We start from the raw sequence: 22,961 nt of genomic DNA, 5'->3' as shown, positions 1-22,961 counted from the left end.
AGCAACCTCTGCTGGAACACCTGGATGTTGGGTAAGAACAGCTGTGACAATTGAAGAATATATTTAAACTTCTGGCTTGCTTACCATTTGGCAATTCACTAACGCAATGAAAAAAACATCCACCTGTTGTGCATTATAAGTACAGGTAGCACTATATGATGTTAATGGATACACTGAGTGGTTATTTGGTTGCACAGGAATACAAATTCCATTGCAGGTACCAGCCATTTTGTGAGTAACACGCTTTGCATAGTTAATCTGAGATACTTGATAAATACGTCATAATATACATGCACTCATCCTTTCATATACCAAGCAGTTTCACAAAATTAGTTAATTAAGTTTAATGAGGTGGTCTCACTGTCAGAACCACTCACACAGAGAATCATTCTAAAGTGGCCACTTGTCTGCTGATTTTCTAGAGCTTAAATATTTCCGTAACATTTTTGCAGTTATTGCTTCAGTAGAAATACCAGCCAGAGGTAGCTGTCATCAAGCTTTTATTTGGCTGCCACACCTAGAAATCAGAGCAGTTTTTCTCCCTTTTGTGTCTCGCTAGACTCCCTCGACTTCATACTGTCTCTCCGCCTCTGAACATCTTCTCAAAACTTACCTATTGACTATTCCTTTGGTCATCTAAGTCCATCACTGGTGGTTTCTCTGCTGTGAAATGCATTGGAACCTTATCCCACGGTCCTTATAAACAGCATCTTGAGTGAAAAGAACAAGGCCATATGGATAAGTTGCCAGCAATGTTCCCTCAGCTGTGTGTCAGCTGCGGCTCAGTGGGTAGCACTCGCAAGGCTGTGGGTTTAAGTCCCACTCCAGGAACTTGAGCACAAAAATATCTAGGCTGACACTTCAATGCAGTACTGAGGGAGTGCCGCATTGTTTGAGGTGCCGTCTTTCGGATGAGACATTAAACCGATGCCCTGTCTGCTCTCTCAACTGGACGTAAAAGATCCCGTGGCATTATTTCAAAGAAGAGCAGGGGTGTTATCGCCCGTGTTCTGGCCAATATTTATCCCGCAATCAACAGAACAATTAAAACAGATTATCTGGTCATGATCACATTGCTGTCTGTGGGAGCTTGCTGTGCGCAGATTGGCTGCCGCGTTTCCCACATTACAATAGTGAGGATACTCCAAAAGTACTTCATTGGCTGTATCGCACTTTGAGATGGCCGGTGGTCGTGAAAGGCGCTATGTAAATCCAAATCTTACTTGTTCTAACGTGCGCATCCGCGCAGCAATCTGGAATATGCCGAGCACAACAGCGAGCCTCGCACGAGGGGAGGGGAGGGGCTAAACATCAAATCCCAACTGGCAAAAGCGTGAGCGACTGCACAGAGAGAGAGAGAGCGGGAAAAAATGTGTAGCTGGGATTGGATGAACAGGGAACTCGAGCACGAGCAGAAAGGCAGGAGGCGAGGAGTCGGACACGGCCTCAGAGCCCTAGGAGAGACTGAGTTTCAGAAGGTGAGAGCGCTCCGGGGATCGGTCAAGGTCTGCGGGAGGAGAGGTGGAGAAATTCTTTCGTATTCGGTCGGTCCTGTGAGGGGAGGGACTGTGCCCGGTAAAAAAAATTGGCAATGTTCTCTCTAAGGTGCGCAGCCACACACCGATCACGAGATTCCGTGTGGGCCACTCACCAGCGCTGCCGCTGGAAGAGATACCGTGCATGCACGGCTGCTCAGCACAACTAAAGGGCCCTCGCAGGGGGAGAATAGGAGAATGAGAGGGAACATTGATGATCGGGCCCACTTTACTGCCCTGGATTAGAGCGAGACTCGGGAGTGCTCCCCATTCAGCAGCACTCAATGCCCCAGGACTCAATCTGGAGCCGAATGGCCCACAACTACTAATGGTCACAAAACTAGTGGTTACAGCCCAGCATAGCCAGATACAGACACACAGGATGGGGTGAAGTTGATCAATGGATTTCGTCTCAATGAGCACCTTATGCTTTCTGATGGGCAGGTTTATGACGCTGATTGGGTTATTGATCATATATATGGAGTACGGCCAATGAACCTTTAGCATTGATTGAGTCACATATACTAGCCTCGAAACCGCAGGGTAATTGAAACTGTCTAGGTTAATGGATGAGGGCCCACATTATGTGTTATCATGAGATGACTCGATTTTTAAGGTTGTTTATGATCTAGGCCCAGATTTTAAAGCGGTGTGCATCCTCCACGCTCCTTTCACATTTCATCTACTCGCCCGACAGTGTGAACTCTTGTGTCGGGAAAGAGGAGCGAACAGTCCAGGTGTGGGACGTGTGAGGAGAGGGAGAATGGGACAGGTGTGAGAATGGGACAGGTGTGAAGAGAGGGAGAATGGGACAGGTAGGGAGACTGGGACAGGTGTGAAGAGAGGGAGACTGGGACAGGTAGGGAGACTGGGACAGGTGTGAAGAGAGGGAGACTGGGACAGGTAGGGAGACTGGGACAGGTGTGAAGAGAGGGAGACTGGGACAGGTGTGAAGAGAGGGAGAATGGGACAGGTAGGGAGACTGGGACAGGTGTGAAGAGAGGGAGAATGGGACAGTAGGGAGACTGGGACAGGTGTGAAGAGAGGGACTGGGACAGGTAGGGAGACTGGGACAGGTGTGAAGAGAGGGAGACTGGGACAGGTAGGGAGACTGGGACAGGTGTGAAGAGAGGGAGAATGGGACAGGTAGGGAGACTGGGACAGGTGTGAAGAGAGGGAGACTGGGACAGGTAGGGAGACTGGGACAGGTTGAATAGAGGGAGACTGGGACAGGTAGGGAGACTGGGACAGGTGTGAATAGAGGGAGACTGGGACAGGTGTGAAGAGAGGGAGACTGGGACAGGTAGGGAGACTGGGACAGGTGTGAAGAGAGGGAGACTGGGACAGGTAGGGAGACTGGAACAGGTGTGAATAGAGGGAGACTGGGACAGGTAGGGAGACTGGGACAGGTGTGAAGAGAGGGAGACTGGGACAGGTAGGGAGACTGTGACAGGTGTGAAGAGAGGGAGACTGGGACAGGTAGGGAGACTGGGACAGGTGTGAATAGAGGGAGACTAGGACAGGTAGGGAGACTGGGACAGGTGTGAATAGAGGGAGACTGGGACAGGTAGGGAGACTGGGACAGGTGTGAATAGAGGGAGACTGGGACAGGTAGGGAGACTGGGACAGGTGTGAATAGAGGGAGACTGGGGCAGGTAGGGAGACTGGGACAGGTGTGAATAGAGGGAGACTGGGACAGGTAGGGAGACTGGGACAGGTGTGAGGAGAGGGAGACTGGGACGGGTGAGGAAGAATGGGACGGGAGTGAGGAGAGGGAGAATGGGACAGGTGTGAGAGAATGGGACAGGTGTGAGGAGAGGGAGAATGGGACAGATGTGAGGAGAGGGAGAGTGGGACAGGTGTGAGAGAATGGGACAGGTGTGAGGAGAGGGAGAATGGGACAGATGTGAGGAGAGGGAGAATGGGACAGGTGTGAGAGAATGGGACAGGTGTGAGGAGAGGGAGAATGGGACAGATGTGAGGAAGGGTAGAGTATGACGTGAGAGGAGAAGTAGAATGGAATGTGTGACGAGAGGTAGAATGGGACGAATGGGATGTGTGAAGAGAGCGAGAATGGAACCAGCAAGGTAGATTGGAATGTGTGAGAGTAGAAGTATATTATGACCTGTTAGAGGAGAAGTGGATTGTCAACCTTGACAGAATTTTCCATCACTGGAAAACGGAGAAAGACAAACAGGTGAAATTTCCAGCATGATGTAACTGTAAGTCATGTTCAATAACCTTATTTACTTGCATTGTATATATGCTTTAAGTGGTTGTTGTAAAATGTAAACTGCCAATGGACAAAACAGTTGCGCTCAGAGAAGTGTGTAGCCCGCCCAGTACAAATAAAAATTTAGAGGGAACATTGATTGCTAGTTAACTGTGGTTATGAGGAATGAAAGGGCTTGATCACCGTTGAGGTTTGGAGAGAAAATTCCAGAGCTTTCCCTGAATTGGCCCCAGTTTTATTTTCTCTTTTTTTTTGGAGATTGTGTGGTTATGGGATGGGTAAATGGTGGACACAGTGTCGCTGTTATCTGGATGGTCTTTGCTCACCCTTCCTTTCATATATTTTAATGTTCTCCATTAAAGGCACAGCGTAAATGCAAGCTTGTTGTTGCACATCACAAGATACTTCCCATAGAAGGCAGAGAGGATCAGAGCATCTTTTAAACAGACAGGAGCCTTTATTCAGAAACACATGAAGCAATGACACACTTTTCAAGTGAGAAAACCCTACAGAAAGTGGAACATCCAGAATTTGAAAAAGAAAAACATTAAAATAAAAATATTTTATGATATGCAGCTGCTGGATGGATATTTTCCCCCTCAACTCCTCAATGGTCCTTCACGTCAAATCCAATATAACTGCTAGGATCATCGCTAAGGCGAGTCTGGCACTGTTGTAGCACGATGATGCACCTGGAATCAAAATTTAGTTCCAGATTTATTACATTATTTAGATCCCCAGGCAGTGTAGCTAAAATACATTGACAACCATAGGCAGCTTTAATGAATAACATAGTGCGACCCTGCTTTGGTTTTCACTTCTTACTAATGTAACCCGACCTTATTTACTTTATCTATTTCCATCAAATGCTAGTGGATCTCCCTTGGCATTGCTCACGGTGAGCTGGAGGATCTGACAGGGGCGTTATACTGTGTAACCCACAATGTATTATGTAAAGGGGGAAGAAGGTTTACATTTTGATAGTCTTCTCTTGATAGGTGTAAAAGGATTGGCTTGAGGAATGCTGTCTGATACCTGCGTATAATCTGGGCTGTCTCTTTAAGGCTACAACAAGATCTGAGCAGAAATCTGATTGGCCTGCTTAACTGCTCCTTCTGGACAGGTGTTATAAATAGACACATCCTCAGGTTAATTAGATGCTATTTGCTGTTGCTCAGAGAAGTTGGTCTGTTTTTTTTAAAAAAAAGCTGATTTTTTTTAAAAGACATTTTTTTTTTCCATGGGTAAGTTGCCTATCTATCCAGTTGTGATTTGCTGCTGTTTTAGCTATATAATATTTGAGCCAATCAGGTGCAATAATTTATAATTTGCATATGTGACAAGTGAGTTATGTGGTGCCACTATAACATCATTTAAAACACTAGTTAGATCACAGCTAGAGTACTGCGTACAGTTCTGGTCACCACATTACAGGAAAGATGTGATTGCACTAGAGAGGATACAGAGGAGATTTACGAGGATGCTGTCAGGACTGGAGAATTTTGGCTATGAGGAAAGTTTGGACAGGCTGGGGTTGTTTTCTTTGGAATAGAGGAAGCTGAGGGAGACTTAATTAAGGTGTGTAAAATTATGAGAGGCCGAGATAGAGGGACTATTTCCCTTAGCAGAGATGTCTAACTAGAGGGGAGTTGTGGAGAAAATGTTCACCCAGAGAGTGGCAGGTGTCTGGAGCTCATTGCCTGAAAGTGTGGTAGAGGCAGAAACCTTCACCATATTTTAAAAAGTACTTGAATGTGCACTTGAAGTGCCATAGCCTACAAGGATACAGACCAAGAGCTGGAAAGTGGGATGAGGTTGGATAGCTCTTTTTTGGCCAGCAGACATGATGGGCCAAATGGCCTCTTTCTGTGCCGTAAATTTCTATGATTAGGGGGCAACCTGACTAGAGACAAGAACCACAACTGTGCCAATTATTCAGCCAAGAAATAACTGAGTAAAGCATTGCCCTCCCACATGCACTGCTCTGAAGTCATTATGACACAGTCCCCACCATTTAAACTGCCCATGTTTAAATTGGGCAATCAGCACAAACCATTTCCAATTACCATTATTGCCCATTACAAAGACTCCGTTTACAGTGTGTTGAGTGCACTGGCTATTTCGAGCAGATGTAGCTGTTCAGTGAGGTGCAGTTATTCTAATTGTTGGGTATGGATCCACATGGAGCATTCAGCTGAAGCCAAGCTGGGCGAGGTTCAGTGACCTCTGCAGACAGCGTCAGGCTGGAAGTGCATGTTTGTGGTTCTTTGCCATGTCACGCCAGTGTGAGAATCTCTCAGAACATGACACAATCACTATGGTGTGCTTCACAGCAGAGAAATGGAGGAGCAGGTCAGAATTATAGAGCGCTGGATTCAGCAGCGACTCCCATTTACCTGATGTCATTCAGGAATAGTCAGCGATGGGCGAGATTGACGGGCTTGAAACGGAACACAATGAAGTATAAACCATCCAACGCATAAAGCGGGCAAATTGCGTTAGCACCAATGCACCTGCTGTAGGCGATGAGGACTGTTTAAGCAAATAGAAACGTCCAATAACGGAGTGACTCCAGCCAACGAACTGGAAGCAGAAGCATACTGCGCACTCCCAACAGCCAGAAGAATGACTTTTTTTCTGTTTTTTAAAAAATGATCATAACCAGCCCACTTCCTTCCCGGCTTTTAAACATTTTCCCGGCTTTCTCAACAACCCATCTCCCTTCCTGGATTAAAATTTTTTTTTTTTTTAAACATACCCACTCCTGTGACGAACCGGCAGCGTGCATGCGCAGACCACTTCTGGTTCATTGGCAGCAATCGCGTCCTAAAAATAATTGATTACATCTCTAGCAGTGACATTCAGCAGCAGAGCGAGTGCGGGGTCATGATGCTGTCCCGGCTCCCCCTGACTCAATAACGTTCCCTGTGATTTTTTTTTTTTCTGTTGGGCTGCATGTGTGTTTCTTTTGCAATTTCAAAGCCGGCTCAGCTGCTGCGCAGGACCCCTAGTGGGCTGCACAGCCTAAAGGGAACAAACATGGCGTTGGAGGACTGACACTGTTTCGCTCCCAGGAACCTCACTCGCCTGTCTTCACTCTCCTTCCTGCGGAGCTCCCCACTTCCGTCTCTGAGCACGAAGGGTACAGGCTGAGTCAGCCAAATCTGGGCTCCAAGCTGACCAAGTCTGGAGTTTGATCCATTCTTCAACCCCTGCCCGCACACCCCCAGCAATCTCCCCAAAATTGTTTGACTTTAGCTCAGCCACTGGTGACATTGACACAGGAATGAAAAGAATTAAAAAGTATAACTTACCATTTTTATTATCAGTGCTTTTAGGAACGTTTGGATTTTCTGAAAGTTGAAAATGTAAAGTAAATATGGAGGAAATATACATGTTACTGCACAGGGGAGCTAACTATGTAAAGGGCCAGCAATCTGACTGACTCAGGACAGAACAGTTTAAACAGTGGATGGCAGAGCTTCCTGATGGTTCACCACTTGGCTATACAGAACAAGCAGGTAGCAGGTCTGATCCTTGGTCTGAGCTCAATTAATTGATCTCAGATGGGATAGGGTGGTTTGGGTGCTACAAATGGCCTAGTTGTTCCTATGGCAGGGAGGGAAAAAAATCAACCAGGTTCCTGACCGCTATCCAGTAACTTCTGTTGAAAAGTGCCCAAGCTTGGATGTTTGGTAGGAACATGCACTGCTTAGCTGTGATGTCCTCTGAATAGTCTACCAATTTATGTTCACACATTAAGCTACTTAGGTGAGGCACAAAAGAACTGCCAATGCTTATGAAATCATGGCGTGGCAACAGTCACTGTCTCCATGAGAGGAGGGCCGAAAATTGGATAAACAATGATGTTGTTCCATTTAATTGTAGCTAGTAATAGGTTTGCACTTACCAAAAATGATGATTCTAGCGTGAGTATCTGTTGACCCCAGAGGGTTCTGGGTGGTACAACGGTACATGGACCCATTTAGCTCTGCGGGTACTCTCTCCAACACCAGTTCTTTACCATCATGCATAAAACTTCCATCCAATAGGTGTCCCCCCACTCTGGTCCATGTGAAGAGAGGTTCTGGAAAAACTTCATTCTGATGGGGCAAAAAATATGGCATGTGTCAAGCTGTCCTTGAGTTCCTGAGATACAACGTTATAGAAGCTCAAGTCTTCCAAGACATTTGAGAACAGTGGATACAAGAATGGGGGAGGGGAAGTTATTGCACAAACCAGAATTCCATTACACTGGTAGCTGGTTCCATATACACAGCTTTTGGAGCGAAATTTCCCATTTTTATAGCCCCATTAGAACCTCCGGGAGTTAGCGGAGGTACAGCCACAGCAGTGCCACGCCCTGCGATTAATGTCCTGGGCTGCCGTGCAACCGACAATGACGTCATCACCGTGCATGGCGACCCCTCAGCGCCCCGCGCCGACCCCTTAACGCCCCGTGGGGAAATTGCCCCGCGGGCCGCGAGGCTGGCTGACATCCGCTCTTGCGGCACCTTTTAAAGGGGAGGGTGCCAGCGCCTCAGGCCGCCATCTTGTTTGATTGCCGATTCTCGGGTCGGCTCAACAATGGTGGCCCTGGCATGGTCCGGGATGCCATTGTGCAGCCGACCAGATCAGCCATGATCTTATTGAATGGCGGAGCAGGCTCAAGGTGCCAAATTGCCTCCTGTTCCTATTTCCTATGTTCTTATATCTTATGTTTTGGGTGCCGGGCTGCAGGCTCGGTCGCACGCTACCCTAGTGGAGGCCATCCGAGGTCTTGCAGAGTGCACAGCGGCTCCCCCCCCCCCCTTCAGCAAAAGGGTGGAGCATCCACGTAGCACTTCCTGTAGTGCTCCGGTAACCACCCACAAAGAAAGTGGAGTATGCGAGATTGCACTCTGCTTCCTTTGAGGGGCGATAAGCCCAATTCAGTGGTGAGGGCGGGACTTCTGCTGGGCGCAGAAAGTCCCGGCCCCAGATGGTTACCGCCCCCAATTGGGACGCAAGGCAATTTCGCCCTTTTTATCTCCTAACTGTCTTGAGGAGAGTATTGACCAACCACAGTTGATGCAAAGTAATATTCATGATGTGGCCATTCAGTTAAAATAGTCTGCCCAGACCAGAAATATGAGCATTGCAGTGCAAGCCTGTATGAGATGAGAGTCAGACCTGCGCACTGAAGAACAAAATTACCATTGGTGCCCTTGGTACCAACGGTACTTTGTCCTCAGAGATGGTATTCCCCGTTTTCAAAAGCCAAACTGACTCTACAGGCAGCATTGTGATATAAATGGGGCTAATAATATATGCTAGGTCTCTTTGTGAATTCAGGGTCTGACATGGGCATGTAGTATTTTAGGTAAAATAAGAGAATTTTCACTTAGACTGGAATCCTTGAGGTTGAAATTGCCCCTTTTTTGTGCCCTGTTTGCTTTCTGCCGGTAGGCGCCAAAGGGGTGCAATTGCCTTTTCGCCCAGGGACGGGCGGAGGTAGTGCCTGAGGCAAAATTGCTCCTGAGATTTTGGGGGTGATTTGGAGTTTGTGCCGTGACCCGCGATTTGTGCCCTGAGCCGGCGCATACCCGGTGATGACGTCATTGCTGTGTGCGCCGACCCCTCACTGCCCCACGCCGACCCTTTTCGCCCCACGGGGGAAATTGCTCGGTGGGCCGCGAGGCTGGCAGACATCCGCCCTGGGTGCCTCTGAAAGGGGAGGCCGTGTGTGCCCCGGGGCTGCCATTTTTTTCGTCGGTTGACTTTTCCTTCGGCCCCAGCAATGGCGGCCCTTGTTTCGACCGGGCCGCCATCATACAGCCCAACACTTCTCTTTGCATTTGCCGCTGGCTCGGCCGCGATTGTCCCTGGTGGCCTAGTGGTGGCGACCAAAGGGCCATGCAGAGTCTGCAATGGCCCTCCCCTTTAAATGAAGTGGAGGTGCGTTGTGGCACGTCAGTGTTATGCCAAGAAGCCCTGAACTATTCAGCGCTGTGCTGACTCTTCGGGAGCGCCCCTCCAACGAGATGGAGCACCTGAGACAGCTCTCCGTCTCGTTGAGGTGCGCTGAGGGCAATTCCACGCCGGGGGCGGGACTACTGCCCCGGGCGTTAACTGACCTAGAAGGTTATGGCCCGCGGGGCAATTTTGGCCCTCTTTGTCTTTTTGTATAAACTAATCCAATATTCATATTCCTATCTCTGTTTAATTTTCCACAGTTATTAAACATTAAAATGAAGGCTGGGGCTAGCTAATGACTTCAGGAGCTAAGGTTCGGCGGTGACGTTATCCCAGCAGCTGCTTTTAAAATTTATCTTGAAATTTACCACAACAAAAATGTACCTCTACGGGATAAGAATAACAGAATAAAACCACCTTGACAAATGTTAGATGCGCGAGTCTAATTTATATTCAAAGCTCCCCCCACTCCTTCTCCTTTTCTGCTCAAATATTTTATGACCTCGCGGAATGCAAATGTTTTCCCACTGTCTGTTACCTGAAGGTGTAATCATCTGCAGAACTGCGATAATTATACTGCTGGGTGTCAGGATGTTAACTGAATGGAATACAATGAGGATATTTCCATCTTGTCAGAAACTGGCAGTGTATGAACAGCTCCACCAGACTACTTTTGTTGTTCCTGTCGTGAAGCCCAGTTCTCATGTGCTGCACGACTCAAACCTTTTTCTTCATTACCATTTTATCTCCTGAATGGGCCGCCTCATTCTGTAATACAGTTACACAACCATCAACAGCACCTCCTTCCCCCACCACAGAAGGTCACCCAGGGGCCCACTCTTCGTGTGTGAGCCTAGGCTAAGGGCAAATCTTGCAGGGTTGCGCACTCACGCCTGCACCCAGTGCATATATCAGGAAAGCCATGGGTATATTGCTCATGTTTTGTCCATTTGAAACATCGTAGGGTGAGGGGTTGCATTACTTTATCCTTTGAGTGCAAATTGGCTAGTCAGTCATATGGGGGACTATCACAATCTGACCAATCCTCTCCTCGCCTTAAGTCCACAAACATGTACAATATCCATCAGGGGTCTCCTAATAGTAATCAAGAGCGGGAGCCCTGGTTAATTCATCCCACATAAACCCAGGAGTACTGAGGCCGACTGTAGCACCTGGATGAAATCAGCTAACTCAACATGGACTCCAGATTGAACCCAAAATCTTCTGATCTGATCTGTGGACCTCAAACACACTGGGGCCGTGCATCTCATTACTGAGGCAAAGAGAAATTATCTTTTTTTTGTTTAATAATTAAGTTACTATGTCACCTCACCTTTACTGAGAGCCATTAGCTTCACCTGTACTCTCAGGAAAATGCCAGTTGATATTCCTGTTGGCACTGTATAGAGTGGTTGACAGCAATTGATTCAGTGGTAGTGCTGTCACCTGAGCCAGAAGGTTGTGAATTTAAACAGCACTCCATGACTTGAACACGTAATCCAGACTGACATTCCAGTGCAAAACAGAGAGTGTTGCATTGTTGGTGATGCCATTGTTTGGATGAGATGTTAACTCAAGGCCCTGTCTATCCACCTGTTCAGGTGGTCATAAAATATCTCATGGCATTATTCAAAGAAGAGAAGGGAGTTCTCCCAGTGTCCTGACCAGCTTTCCTGCCTGAACCAGCAACAGATTAATTGGTCATTCATTTAATTTGCTGTGCGCAAATCGGTTGCAACATTTGCCTGCATAACAGTGCCTGCACTTCAAAAGGTAATTAATTGTATGTGAAGTGCTTTGGGATGGCCTAAAAACATTGTAAGGTGCCATATAACTGAAGGCTCTTTCAAAGGGTAGCGCCTGATTCAGAAGGTTCTCTGATGTTGGTATGCCACCCACCCCCTCCACCACCTTGTCTCACTTGAGCTCTATTGGGTTTGGGTCCTCTTTTTGTTGGCACCGCTGAGTGGTTTTCCCCCATGAGTCTCCACTCCTGATTTGAGCTGAGCAACTGTGAGGTCAATGGCCTTTCTACAAGGGGTGGGTGCAGAGGACATCAGAGGGAAAACTATCCCAGGTTACTCTGTTGCACCTCTTAATGACCATTTTCAGAACATCACTGATGGAGTTCTATGGATATGATGCCCATTAGTGCAAAAGAGTAGGTAACAACCCAACAATAAAAGACAAACTTTTCTTTTTGAAGAAAATATTTAACCATTCTATCTTTATAAATCACATTTCATGCCATCATTTACATTAGTTTAAGCTGTCAGTATAGCCTGGCATTGTGTCCTGATGTGTGCACAGTGGTCATGGAGGTCAATGGAGCCATATTTCTGCTATGTATCTTTCCTCAGAAGCACAGAGGAAGAGCTGAAGCCCATAGTGCAGGATACCAGCAAGTTGATGAGGATAGAAGAGGAAGTAAATCAGGAAGTAATAATTTGATGACAGCTTGCATTTTAACACTCTGTCGCTTGTAGGAGGAAAGGGAAAAGTGAGGGAGGTAAGACGTCCACAGTGTTGGGGTCCTGTAATGAATGAGCTGGGGGTAGAGACAAGGCAACAAGTCTTGCTTTCAATACCGTGAAGATGGAATAAGGAGGAGGAAGCGCATGAAGGCTGGGATAATGTGAAGCTTGGGAGGCAAAAGCTCAAACAACAGTGATCATAAAACTTGATAAAATAGTGAGAGGCTAGTGAGAAGAAGACTTTGCACACCAGTCCCACCATGTGATACTATACTGATGCAGCAGACCTCCTGACGGGTTTGATGTCATCCTGCACTTTTGACCATGTCAGGCTGTGCACAGTTAAGTACCTCTGATGAGAAAACAGCCACTAAACCGACACTGATTGCCTGGGGTTTGGTTTAAATTCCTACTTCACTGCCATTAGTTTAACACAATGGAAGTAATTCTCTCTCTCTCTCTCTTTTTCTCTTTACATCATTGACAAATCTTCGAGAGAGATATTAAACTTTTGGCTCCTATACTTCTCTTCCCCCCCCCCCCCCCTGCAGCACTGGGACCAGCCATCTGCCATTGTCTCAATTTTTCTAGAATTTTCCATAGAATAGTCGGGCCCAATTATGCATTTCAAGGTTGTGCAGAGAAGTGTAGTTCACTGGAGCGACAGGAGTGACTTATTAAGGCCATTTTCAAAAGCGAGCGAGTCTCCAACCCACCATTAGTTTAATATCTCTGTACCACAGTCGCTATAGGCTTTTCAAAGGCACTGAGAGTATTGTCTATTTGGTGACAATTCACACAACTAGTCACTGTTTCAACTGTTTTATTTGATCTATTTAACCCTTTCCCTGCTAATGATCGGTGTACCACTATATTCCACTGAAAACTTTATTTTCAAGAGGATTTGCTGCCTCAGTCACTGCTCTCCAACGCCTGTAATGGCTGGTACTAATTACGGATAAATACATGGGTACAAATAATTGTTTAGCCTGTGCACTATTGTTACGACAACTACCGTATATACTCGCGTATCATGCGACTTTTGAAGACCTAAATTGTAACCTAAATTTGGGGGGTAGCATGATACGCGAGATACAAAATTTGCGGGTGTGAAGTGCTGGTCAAGATTAGGCTGTTAGGCTGTTAAGCAGACCGTATCCATTTACGGTAAGTCAAATAGTACATATGTATATCAAATAAAGATGATTTTGATAAAACTGCTGTTTTACTTGCTGATACACACGTAATGTTTACGCTTTCCAAATCAGCTGAGAGGCTAACTACCAAAGGAAAACAGAAACGATTCTTAATTTCGGACACGGCTTTCTCCGACACCAAACAGCTTTGCAGCTTTAACGTTGTTGCTTTGTTCCGCTTCGGCAACAACTTGCAGCTTAAATTTGGCAGTGTATTTCTTCGCAGATCTTTTCTCCATAGTGGCTAAGGGTAGAATGTAAAAATATATTTGTCATAGTTTACTACCTTAGATGAGATTTGGAACGAAATACGGTAACTGTTTATTATCGTAATGAGAAACAGCAAAACAGCTGTTTCTCATTCGGTTGTTTACGGCGGAAGAGTCGTTTCATGATTCGGTTGTTAAGGTCTGTATTCGATCGTTGTTATGTGTTAGGGTACTTGTTACGTGTTGGGTACTTGTTAAACTTGTTTGCAAGCCTAGCCTAGTGTCATCTGGTATCTCAAAAAAGTGACTCGCATGATACATGGGATATATGATAAAATCATGTTTTGGGGACGAAAATTTAGGGGTCGCATGATACGTGAGATCGTAGGATACGCGAGTATATACGGTACTCATTTTTATATAGCACCTTTTAAAATAGAAAAATCTCCAAGGTGCCTCACAATAGGTGGCCAGATGTGACCAGGAGTATTGTTGTCACGGTGATATCTGACAGATGCTCGAGAATGATTCACTTCCCAACCATTTATGCTTAAAGTTTCTCAGCAGAGAAATTAAATCCCTTACCTGAAATCCTACGACAACGATCTTAACCGTATCACCGACTTGAACACGTGTTGGACTCACTTCAATCCGGGGAGTCCTGGGCGCGGCTGTGTGCACAAAGACCAGTTCTGATATTAATTTTCTAACCGTTGCTGCTTCGTCTTTCATTCTGGTGGGGCGTCTTGCTTATGGGAACGCGAAGGTCAGGAGCACTGTGAATCGGCTGAATACTGCGCCCGATTCTCTGACCTGCATTCCCATTGAACTAGACATTGGCCCCGTGAGCAAAGTGTCTCAATACTGGCCTAGATTCTGCCAGATCAAGGCATTTCGTGGCGTGCCCCATTGGTTAGATTTGCTTGTGCATGCTTTGTTTGTTTAAAAAATAAAAATTGCCACAAAGTTGCTAGCAGTGAGAGCTGATAATGACACGGTGAGGGCAACAGGGCTTCTTGGAACTTGGTGAACAATGGGACAAACTATCTCCTTCAGCAATGAGATGAAATGATTGAGAAGGAGGGTAAAATCAGGTAGAGAAAGAGAAATGAAGTGGGAAAGAAAGATTGGATGCAGAGAGGAAAAGTAAGACTTAAAAAAAAATTGACATTTTTAAATCTCCAACAACAATTCACAACCTGAAGGAATGAGACTCCACGTTTAAATTGTTCACTTTCTGGACAAGAGAGGTTAATTGACAGTCATTAATAATGATCACATCTTTAAAAGGGTACTTGTGCTGTTAATTACTCATTTACTAGCGATTTCAATGGGCAACTAACGTGCAAATGCAACTACTTCATGAAAATCACGGGAGGTTAATCTGCCATTTCCGCGAAGCTAATGATGGAGCGGCGCCAATCATCCAGCAACTTGTGGCAATTTGCAATTCATGGAGTATCTCTTCCTTGCCACAAGTTGCAGGCCAATTTGTACATTAATAATGGCGTGCGTTGTTCTATTTTTAGGCAAATTCTGGGCCATTGAAACTGATAAGTGAGACACTGAACGGGAATTGAGTATCCCAGGACTTGAATGCGTAGTTATTAAAAAAGGGAAGACATTGGCGGGCAGAAGGAATGAAGTGATTTGAATCCAATTACCGTCAATCCCACTGCATGAAACTCAGAAGTATGCAAATTTTTCCCATCCTGGTTTCTTAGTATCAGACCGCACATAACTGTGAGCAAACCCAATTTACACAGAAGCCCCATCAAATTGAGATCATTCTTGTCTGTGGTACCATTGACAGACTGATATTTAAACTCTGGTTCTTTTTATCAATTAGACAAATCATTGCAGGATGCTTGTGTTCCTGACTGAGCAGTTCTTGCAGATTGGAACTACACTAAACATAACAATCCAAGAGGTATAAATGCACAGAAAGCATTAAAAACGGTGGAAATAAATAGGAATACCAACCAATTAAAAGTGATGTGCTCATTGCTTTAAGATAGAATTATTGTGCCAATCACAAAAAAACTGCTGCTGTCAGAGAGGGCCACAAACTCAGTCCTAAGCTGATGATTACCATTGTCTTCCTTCACTACTCAATTTTTTCAATTTTTTTTTCTTTTTCCCCCCCCCACCCCCAACCACCCCTGCTTTCTTGAAGGTGCTGGACACCCCTCGATACCTCGCCATCAACAGAAGGGAAGATTGAAAGATAGATGGAACTTTATTGTGCTTTATGTTTATACGTGGAGACCCAGTCTCCCTCCGTTGGTTACACTCCTAATGTTAACAAGGTTCGCTCCCATATCTTGATGGCATTGTTAACCCACAAAACTGCGGGCTTGCAATTCTCTATTGGGAGAGGGGAGGAGGTTTTAGTCATGTAAATATGGGAGGGGGGGGGCGCAATTGTATAAAACTGACTTACGGAGACCAGGCCCTCCAGCCTAAAGTTAAACATGGGCAGTGACGAATGGACATCATTCTTCTAAAACTGAGGTTAGAGCAAATATAAAAAGGCTAAAGAAAGAAACGCACCTTTTTTTTTACTTTAAAAATAGAGCCCGTACTGTAAAGGTTAGTTCAAAAGGTAAATGCTCAAAACCCAACAGGAAACAACCAAAATGAAGGTTTGCTGAATTCGCCACAACTCAGCAAGCGACAGTCTCAGGAGTCAAGCTCCAATGTGGTTCGTGTGTGTGTGGCCACATGGTTGTTACCTGTTCCTCCCCTAACAAACAAAATGGATGCAATTTGAGACTGATGTAATGACTACAAATAACCAATCATGTGTAGCATTTAGACCTCAAATCAAATCTTTTGCTCCAATTAGTGCAGCAAAAATAATAGACACCCAAGAGGAGAACATTTTGGAGGCAACAGTTGAGGGAATAAGCAGTTTGTTGTGGAGCCAATTCTGATTGTAATTTGGCTCCAGCCAAGGCTGTCTTTACCCAGCAGAGCATCTGGGAGGGAGGTATCCTCTGTGAAGTCAGATATCAATGGGACTCAACTCCACTAACAGAAGGTGACCATTTTTACAGGTGTCTTGGAAATGTTCTCATGACAAGAAGCCGTTTTAGAAATTTTGTTGCTAATCCATGCCGGAAACTCTGGCCAGGACCAGCATTTTGGATAGTTTTTTTTTTAAGTTTGAAGGAGGCATTGCCAAGACATTGAAATGGCTCATAGCAGACTGAGCCAAGAACAGACTGCTTCTATCCTTCGACACCAGCACAGCTCTGCAAAGACCCAAGAGTTTGTGATTTTTGTGCTTTTATTTGGGATATTTACCAAAATTAATGCATAATTAGACAATTTATACTGGTAGTTGTGTAACTTCGGAATGTAAGTGAGCCCGTCAGGGCTGCACTGCTATTTTGTTAGCCATGGCAGCTCTTTCTTTCCTGATTACTCTCTCTCTGTCCATATCTCTTAATAGCTTTATTTCCCAAATAAGTATTTAACTCCCTTTCTTAAAATTCCAATTGTTACTACAACTATGGATTTCCAGACTAACCTTCTGGTAGGCAACATAGGGTCTTATCACCCACATGTCACTGTGATCGCCTTGGAGACCAGCCAGGTGACATCCCTGTAGTTGAGGATTTGGATATCTATAGTTAGCATCGGAATATACCAATCACTCCACTGTGGAAGTCAGTTAGCAGAGGCCAGGGAGGGGACAATAATTGGAATAGAAACGTTAAGGAGCCGAATTTGGCTGGGCTGCCTGTTGGCTGTTGGGTACCAGTACGCTGGCTCGGCCAAAGCCCTCCCTGGTGGCCCAGCGTTTTCCACTAAAGTGGCTGCAGAGTTTGCAGTGGCCCTCCCCTTTAACTGAAGGGGAGGGACATTGTGACGCGTCAGCACGACATGGCTGTTGTGCTGACATCATCAGTGGCGTGCTTAAGACTTGGAGCGATGGCCTTTCCGACCCGCCCCTCTCCCGACACCCACACCACTCCGACTGGAAACAAGAAACCAAGTGCTGAAAATCACCGGATTGTCTGCCCCATGCTTTGGGGCGAACAGAACACTTAAAAATCGGTAGATGCGCCCCTTTTCGGGCAAAGGGCAATTTCCGCCCCTAAATGGCTTGCAAGAAAGTTGTCTCTGTTCGGGTGGATGTTAAAGATCCCATGGCACTATTTGGAGAAGAGCAGGGAGTTTCCTATTGTTCTGATCCACATTCTTCCCTCAACAAATATCACCGAACATAAAGGAACTGGTCATTCATCTCATTGCTGTTTATTGAGTGTTGGCACTAATGGTTGCAGTGTTTGCCACTGCACTCTTCAAGTAACTTACTGTGTGAAGCTTTTGACATTTCAATGACATTGTAAGACACTATCAAAGCTCAAGCCTTTATTATTTTCTGACTAGCCACATCTGTATCACCCTTCCATCCACTTTCGACTTCTCTCAAATTGCCAATTTGTGCAGTTTTGAGCATAACTTCTGCTCCCAATAAGAATTGGATTGGAACTAATTTCACAGGTCACTCTTCCCAGTCATTCAGCACAGAAAGAAAACCTTCATCATCCCATGAGTCAGGGGTGGATTTGTGCCCAGATCTCATTGATGAGCCAGTCTCATCCCAGTTACCTTATAAGGGTGCATCTGGTGCTGAGCAATCCCTTATATGCATACAACAGTCACAGTCACAAAGGCATATGATAACTGTTTCCTTGCTCAGTGTTCAGTGATTCAGAGTTTCCGTAGTGAGGTGAGCAGGTTGAAACAATAATTTATTTATGTAAATGATATCAGTTGTTACAAACCGGTGTTACAGTAGTTCAGGATGAAACCTGGTCCCTATCATGTATTTTAAATCTGCCAGATCCCAAAGAGCATTGCCACTTTCCTGATGTTTTCTTTGCAAAATGCCTTTAAAGCAGGCGCCTTAATGGGAGTTGTATACCTCCGAGAGAGAGCCGTGTATAATTCATAAGGGTCAGAGTTGGCATTCTCGGGCACAGCTACCAGAGTAGAGAGAGCTACGTTATCACACAGGCAAAGTGGATGGGTTGAAGAGTTAATGGAACTCTTTTACTTTACTACTTATTAGCATTTTGCCTGACTGGCTCATGCCAGAAGCGGGTGAATTAATGGGATCTTGTTATATTTTCTTTTTCCGCCAAGGCCGATGTATTATTTATAAGATACAGAGGCGGCATTGTCATGCAACACAGCTGACTAAAACATTTGGAAGCACAAACATGACTGGGTTTCGAAGTGATGGCTGGCCTCATCAAAACTCTTCCCCTGTTTCAGCCCCTTTCTTGCCGACAAACTTTATTTAAAGAAAAACATTTTATTTTTGCTTTATCCCCGTGCCACAGCTATTTCACCCCTGGATTTACCCTATCCACAGTTGCCATGGCAACACTCAAGACAAGCATGTTACTTTATAAACCATGAAATATGAGGCTAAACGTGAAGCATATTCAGCTGAATTTTACATAATCCTCAAATGTGACACATTTCAGGGTCTTTCTGGTTACTGATGTCTATAAATCTCTTGTTTTTGTTTTTACAAACTGTTGGTCACTGGTGGCTTTAAAATATGATGTTCCCTTTCCAGTGACATTGTAAATTGAGTGTGCTGCCTATAACGTGCCTATTTCATAACGTCATTACTAATTAGTAAACACCGGGCCAGAGGTTGATAATTAGAGCAGCTCAATGAATGATATCATTGCTTTGCAATGTTAAACAATGCGGACCCGAAGGCCATGCAACCGCGCAGGACAGTGAGGAATGTAAAGAAAAGCCGCTCGGCCCAACAGCCTGTTCCTTTTCCATTGACCTCAATCTTCCCAAACCTCTCTTTCATGAAATCTGCCAACAAAAACCACAATTTGAATTTTATAGAGTGGCTTTAACATAGAAAAATGTACCAAGGTGCTTCACAGAGGTGTAATCAGAACAAAATGGATGCCAAGCTAAAGAAGGATGCTTTGCCTCTCCAGAGTTGTCTGTCTCTGAACCATTTATACTATCCGCTTCATTGACCTACACGAGTAACTTACTCCACAATCAACCATTGGGTGACAACATACCACCTGACTTCCCTTCATTCTCCCCATTTCCTAATTTGTAACTGTGACTGGAACCCTTCATCAATTTGGCTAAGATCCATTTTCGCACTAAAGAAAGGGAGAGGCCCTTCCCGGTTCACTCAGCCGTCATTATTCTGTTCAAGGGCCTGATCTGATGATGGGAGTACAGGTACAGTAATTCCACAATCCTATTCCCAGCGGGGAGCCATGCTTGATGAAAGTGCGGGTAGGAGAATGTGGGTGTCCAATGCTATTGCCCTATTTCTGATCCACACCCCCTGTGGATATGACCTCTCTGCTTGGAGCATGGGATTCCAGAATTAGCTCCTGTTTTTTTTTCCCCAACTCTAAAGCCATTTCTCTCTACTTTTCACTAATGAACTGATCCAATTCATTTTCTGGATCTAAATCCCCTTCATACTAATCCTGATTGCTAACCTAACCCTGCTCTAGCTAGCAAAATAGTGCGATGCCAGTTTGTATAATTTTAGTTGAATAAGTCTGTTTGAAAAATATACACTAACCAGGTATCTCACCAAAGCAAATGTCCTTGTTCTTCTGGTAGTTTCGACTTTACAGATAACTGGCCAGACCCGAGACTAAAACAGTTGCACTAGATGGTTCTCTGCTTGTGTTTGTGGCTTTGGTCAGAAACAAAATAGTTTTCTGGCTGGAGCAACTTGAGTGGAATGATAACGTACGCATCGGGACAGACCGTGAGATAAACAAATTCAAATGCTCTACTTGCTGAACTATTCAAGCAACATGCTTACAGGAAGATGACAATATTAGCGATTAACACCCCCATCAAATTGAGAGCTTACTTCACAGTTTGGGCTGTATAATGAAAGATTATGACTTTAGTTCTCACTAAATTCTCACTCTCAACAGTTTTTTTAAAAAAAAACCTTCATCCAAAAGTCCTACCGATTTATTAAGCTCTTTTTAAAAATAAAAATACATTCTAATAGTGGTATTTTAAACCGTGTGGACTGATTCTATTATTTCCCCACCTCCAAATAGTGCGCCATCCTGCAATTTATACGAGTCTACCGTTCTGTATATTAATTAAGTCTATTAACTTGTATACCTTGGTTTGATTGCACGATATTTTTTTTTGCTGCTCAAGAGATAGAACTTGGCAGGCATCCCATCAAATATCCAGTGCATCACGCATCATAATCAGTGGTTCATTGTTAAAGCCAAGGTGGGCTATCCTTCTCGAGACACATCTCTGGGTGCAAGTTTTGGTTCATATGGGACTCAGTGGGGTAAGCTGCTGGAGCAGATGGACCGCCCGAAGTAGAATCTGCCCAATTTTCACTCGCGTCTCACTTCAGGCACAGAAGAGGTGAATTGTACCTTGGGAGTCAGTAGGTGACCATTCCTGGTCGACGCCCACACACACACACATTTGCAGTGTGGTACTTGTACATACTGTACATGCCTTAACCCTCTGAGCAAAGCCCCTGTGTACCTGTTGCAAAAATTGTTTACATAAGAAATAGGCCATAAGAAATAAGAGCAGGATTCAGCCATTTAGCCCCTCGAGCCTGCTCTGCCATTCAATAAGATTATGGCTGATCTGAACTTGGCCTCATCTCCACTTCCCTGGCCGCTCCCCATAATCCTTGACTCCCTTATCGTTCAAAAATCTGTATCTCCACCTTCAATATATTCAATGACCCAGCCTCCACAGCTCTCTGTGGTAGAGAATTCCAAAGATTCACGACCCTCAGAAGAAATTCCTCCTCATCTCAGTTTTTAAATGGATGACCCCTTGTTATAGCAGAAAGATTTTCTCCTAGGGCAACGGCACCTGTAGCATAATGTTAGAACTAAATATGCAACTATAATATTAAATGTGTGTGTAAAATGTATAAAGATGGCCGCCTGTGATTTAGCAAAGCCTCAAGGGATTTTCTGTTAGCTGAAGGAGACTGCATTCCTGGAAACTGATAACTGTTGTTTCCCACACACAGGACCAACAAGCAGGCTTTGCAGATGTCTCTAATCAGCTAGGCCTCAGACAAGATATTCTGGTGCATGTTAGGACAATACGACTCTAACAGGACTAAGAAAAGGAGGCTACCCAAGGACAGTAAGATAAGAGGAGCCTGGACCATGTCACAAGATACATGAGTAATTCTTAGCAACACATCTCTTTGCCTCATGTGTTGCTAAGAGATGTGTTGCTATCATGCAGTCACCTAATGTTTAGAGACCATTTCTATTGATCTAATTGAATCTATATGTAATCTATAATCAATATGATTGGATAGTGTCCAGCCAAAATGGGCTGATGTAACTGTAGTAAACTGTTGTAAAACATATAAAAATCCTTTGTTTGGCAGAGAGAGGTACTTGGACCCACCAGTTGCTTCATCTCCCTGCCAGCATAATAAACCGTTTTGGTGTATGGACCGACCCTGAGTGACGAGTGATTCTTGGAAGGGTACATTCGCGCTAACAATGGTGTCACGAACAGGATATTGCAGAGGCCGTTGGGACACTCCTGGAGAATCCGGGTGAGTATGGGCAATAAATCCTGGGGGAAAGGGACCAGGTGGTGTCCGAAGGCCGACGCAATATCAGACCTGTAAGGACGGTCGGACCAACAGGCAAAACGGTGATAGGTAGTCGTTAAGGGGGAATAGGGCACTGCGGGAATTGCTTAGAACGCGTTAAGGAATTGCGTGGGTTTGTGTAATAGCAGATTCGTAACCTGACAGTGTATAGAAAAAGCCTACAAGTCACGCTAGTGAAGGCGGACCACTGAGAGGTGATCGACTACAAGTCACGCTAGTGAAGGCAGACCGCTGAGAGTTAGATCTCTAATTATTCCCAATCCTTAACGAGCTATCACTAAATTTAGGTGGGACAGGGAGAATTAGATGAGTGTGGTTTTAATCGAACCGATGGATGTGTTTTGGAAATAGTACCCGCCCCTACACATTTTGCTCGAGCTGGGTACGGAGGAGAAGGGAGATACTGTGTCTCCACCACGGAACACTCATATAAGTATAACGGCTTGCAATGCCAGATCCCGCAACCAAACTTCTGCTTTATACCTCTACGACCCATCACTTAGAGCAAGCCCACATTATCCAAGTTAGACGGCGAGGTACCAAAATCAGTGACGCCACTGATCAACTACATGATCACTTGCAGGACTATGACGAGCCAGAACAGGTTCCTATTCCCCATTTAGCAGAGGTATTAAGGGAATTAAGACTCAGAGTCAGACAGTCTGTTAAGCTCTACCACCAATTGCGGACA

At 45.1% G+C, this 22,961-nt stretch overlaps 1 protein-coding gene and 1 long non-coding RNA gene across 2 annotated transcripts in view; one reads left to right on the top strand and one right to left on the bottom strand.

Annotated features, from left to right (window-relative positions):
* Positions 1-1,342: 1,342 nt before the first annotated feature.
* On the top strand, positions 1,343-22,109 carry LOC139228810 (uncharacterized). Its single transcript, XR_011587626.1, has 2 exons — positions 1,343-1,478; positions 21,665-22,109. It is a non-coding gene; the product is annotated as an uncharacterized lncRNA (long non-coding RNA).
* The window catches only part of igsf21a (immunoglobin superfamily, member 21a), a 364,267-nt gene continuing 345,649 nt past the window's right edge, over positions 4,344-22,961 (bottom strand). The window contains exons 7-10 of the mRNA XM_070860200.1: positions 14,188-14,273; positions 7,679-7,871; positions 7,083-7,121; positions 4,344-4,460 (exon numbers count right to left, since the gene is read on the bottom strand). Of these exons, the coding sequence (XP_070716301.1) occupies positions 4,387-4,460; positions 7,083-7,121; positions 7,679-7,871; positions 14,188-14,273 (392 nt within the window). The 3' untranslated portion in view covers positions 4,344-4,386. The remainder of the gene's footprint in view (positions 4,461-7,082; positions 7,122-7,678; positions 7,872-14,187; positions 14,274-22,961) is intronic.

Source organism: Pristiophorus japonicus, chromosome 18 (assembly GCF_044704955.1).
Source record: "Pristiophorus japonicus isolate sPriJap1 chromosome 18, sPriJap1.hap1, whole genome shotgun sequence".
NCBI lineage: Eukaryota > Metazoa > Chordata > Chondrichthyes > Pristiophoridae > Pristiophorus > Pristiophorus japonicus.
Note: the sequence above shows the minus strand (reverse complement) of the source record. Positions and strands in the feature narration are given on the sequence as shown.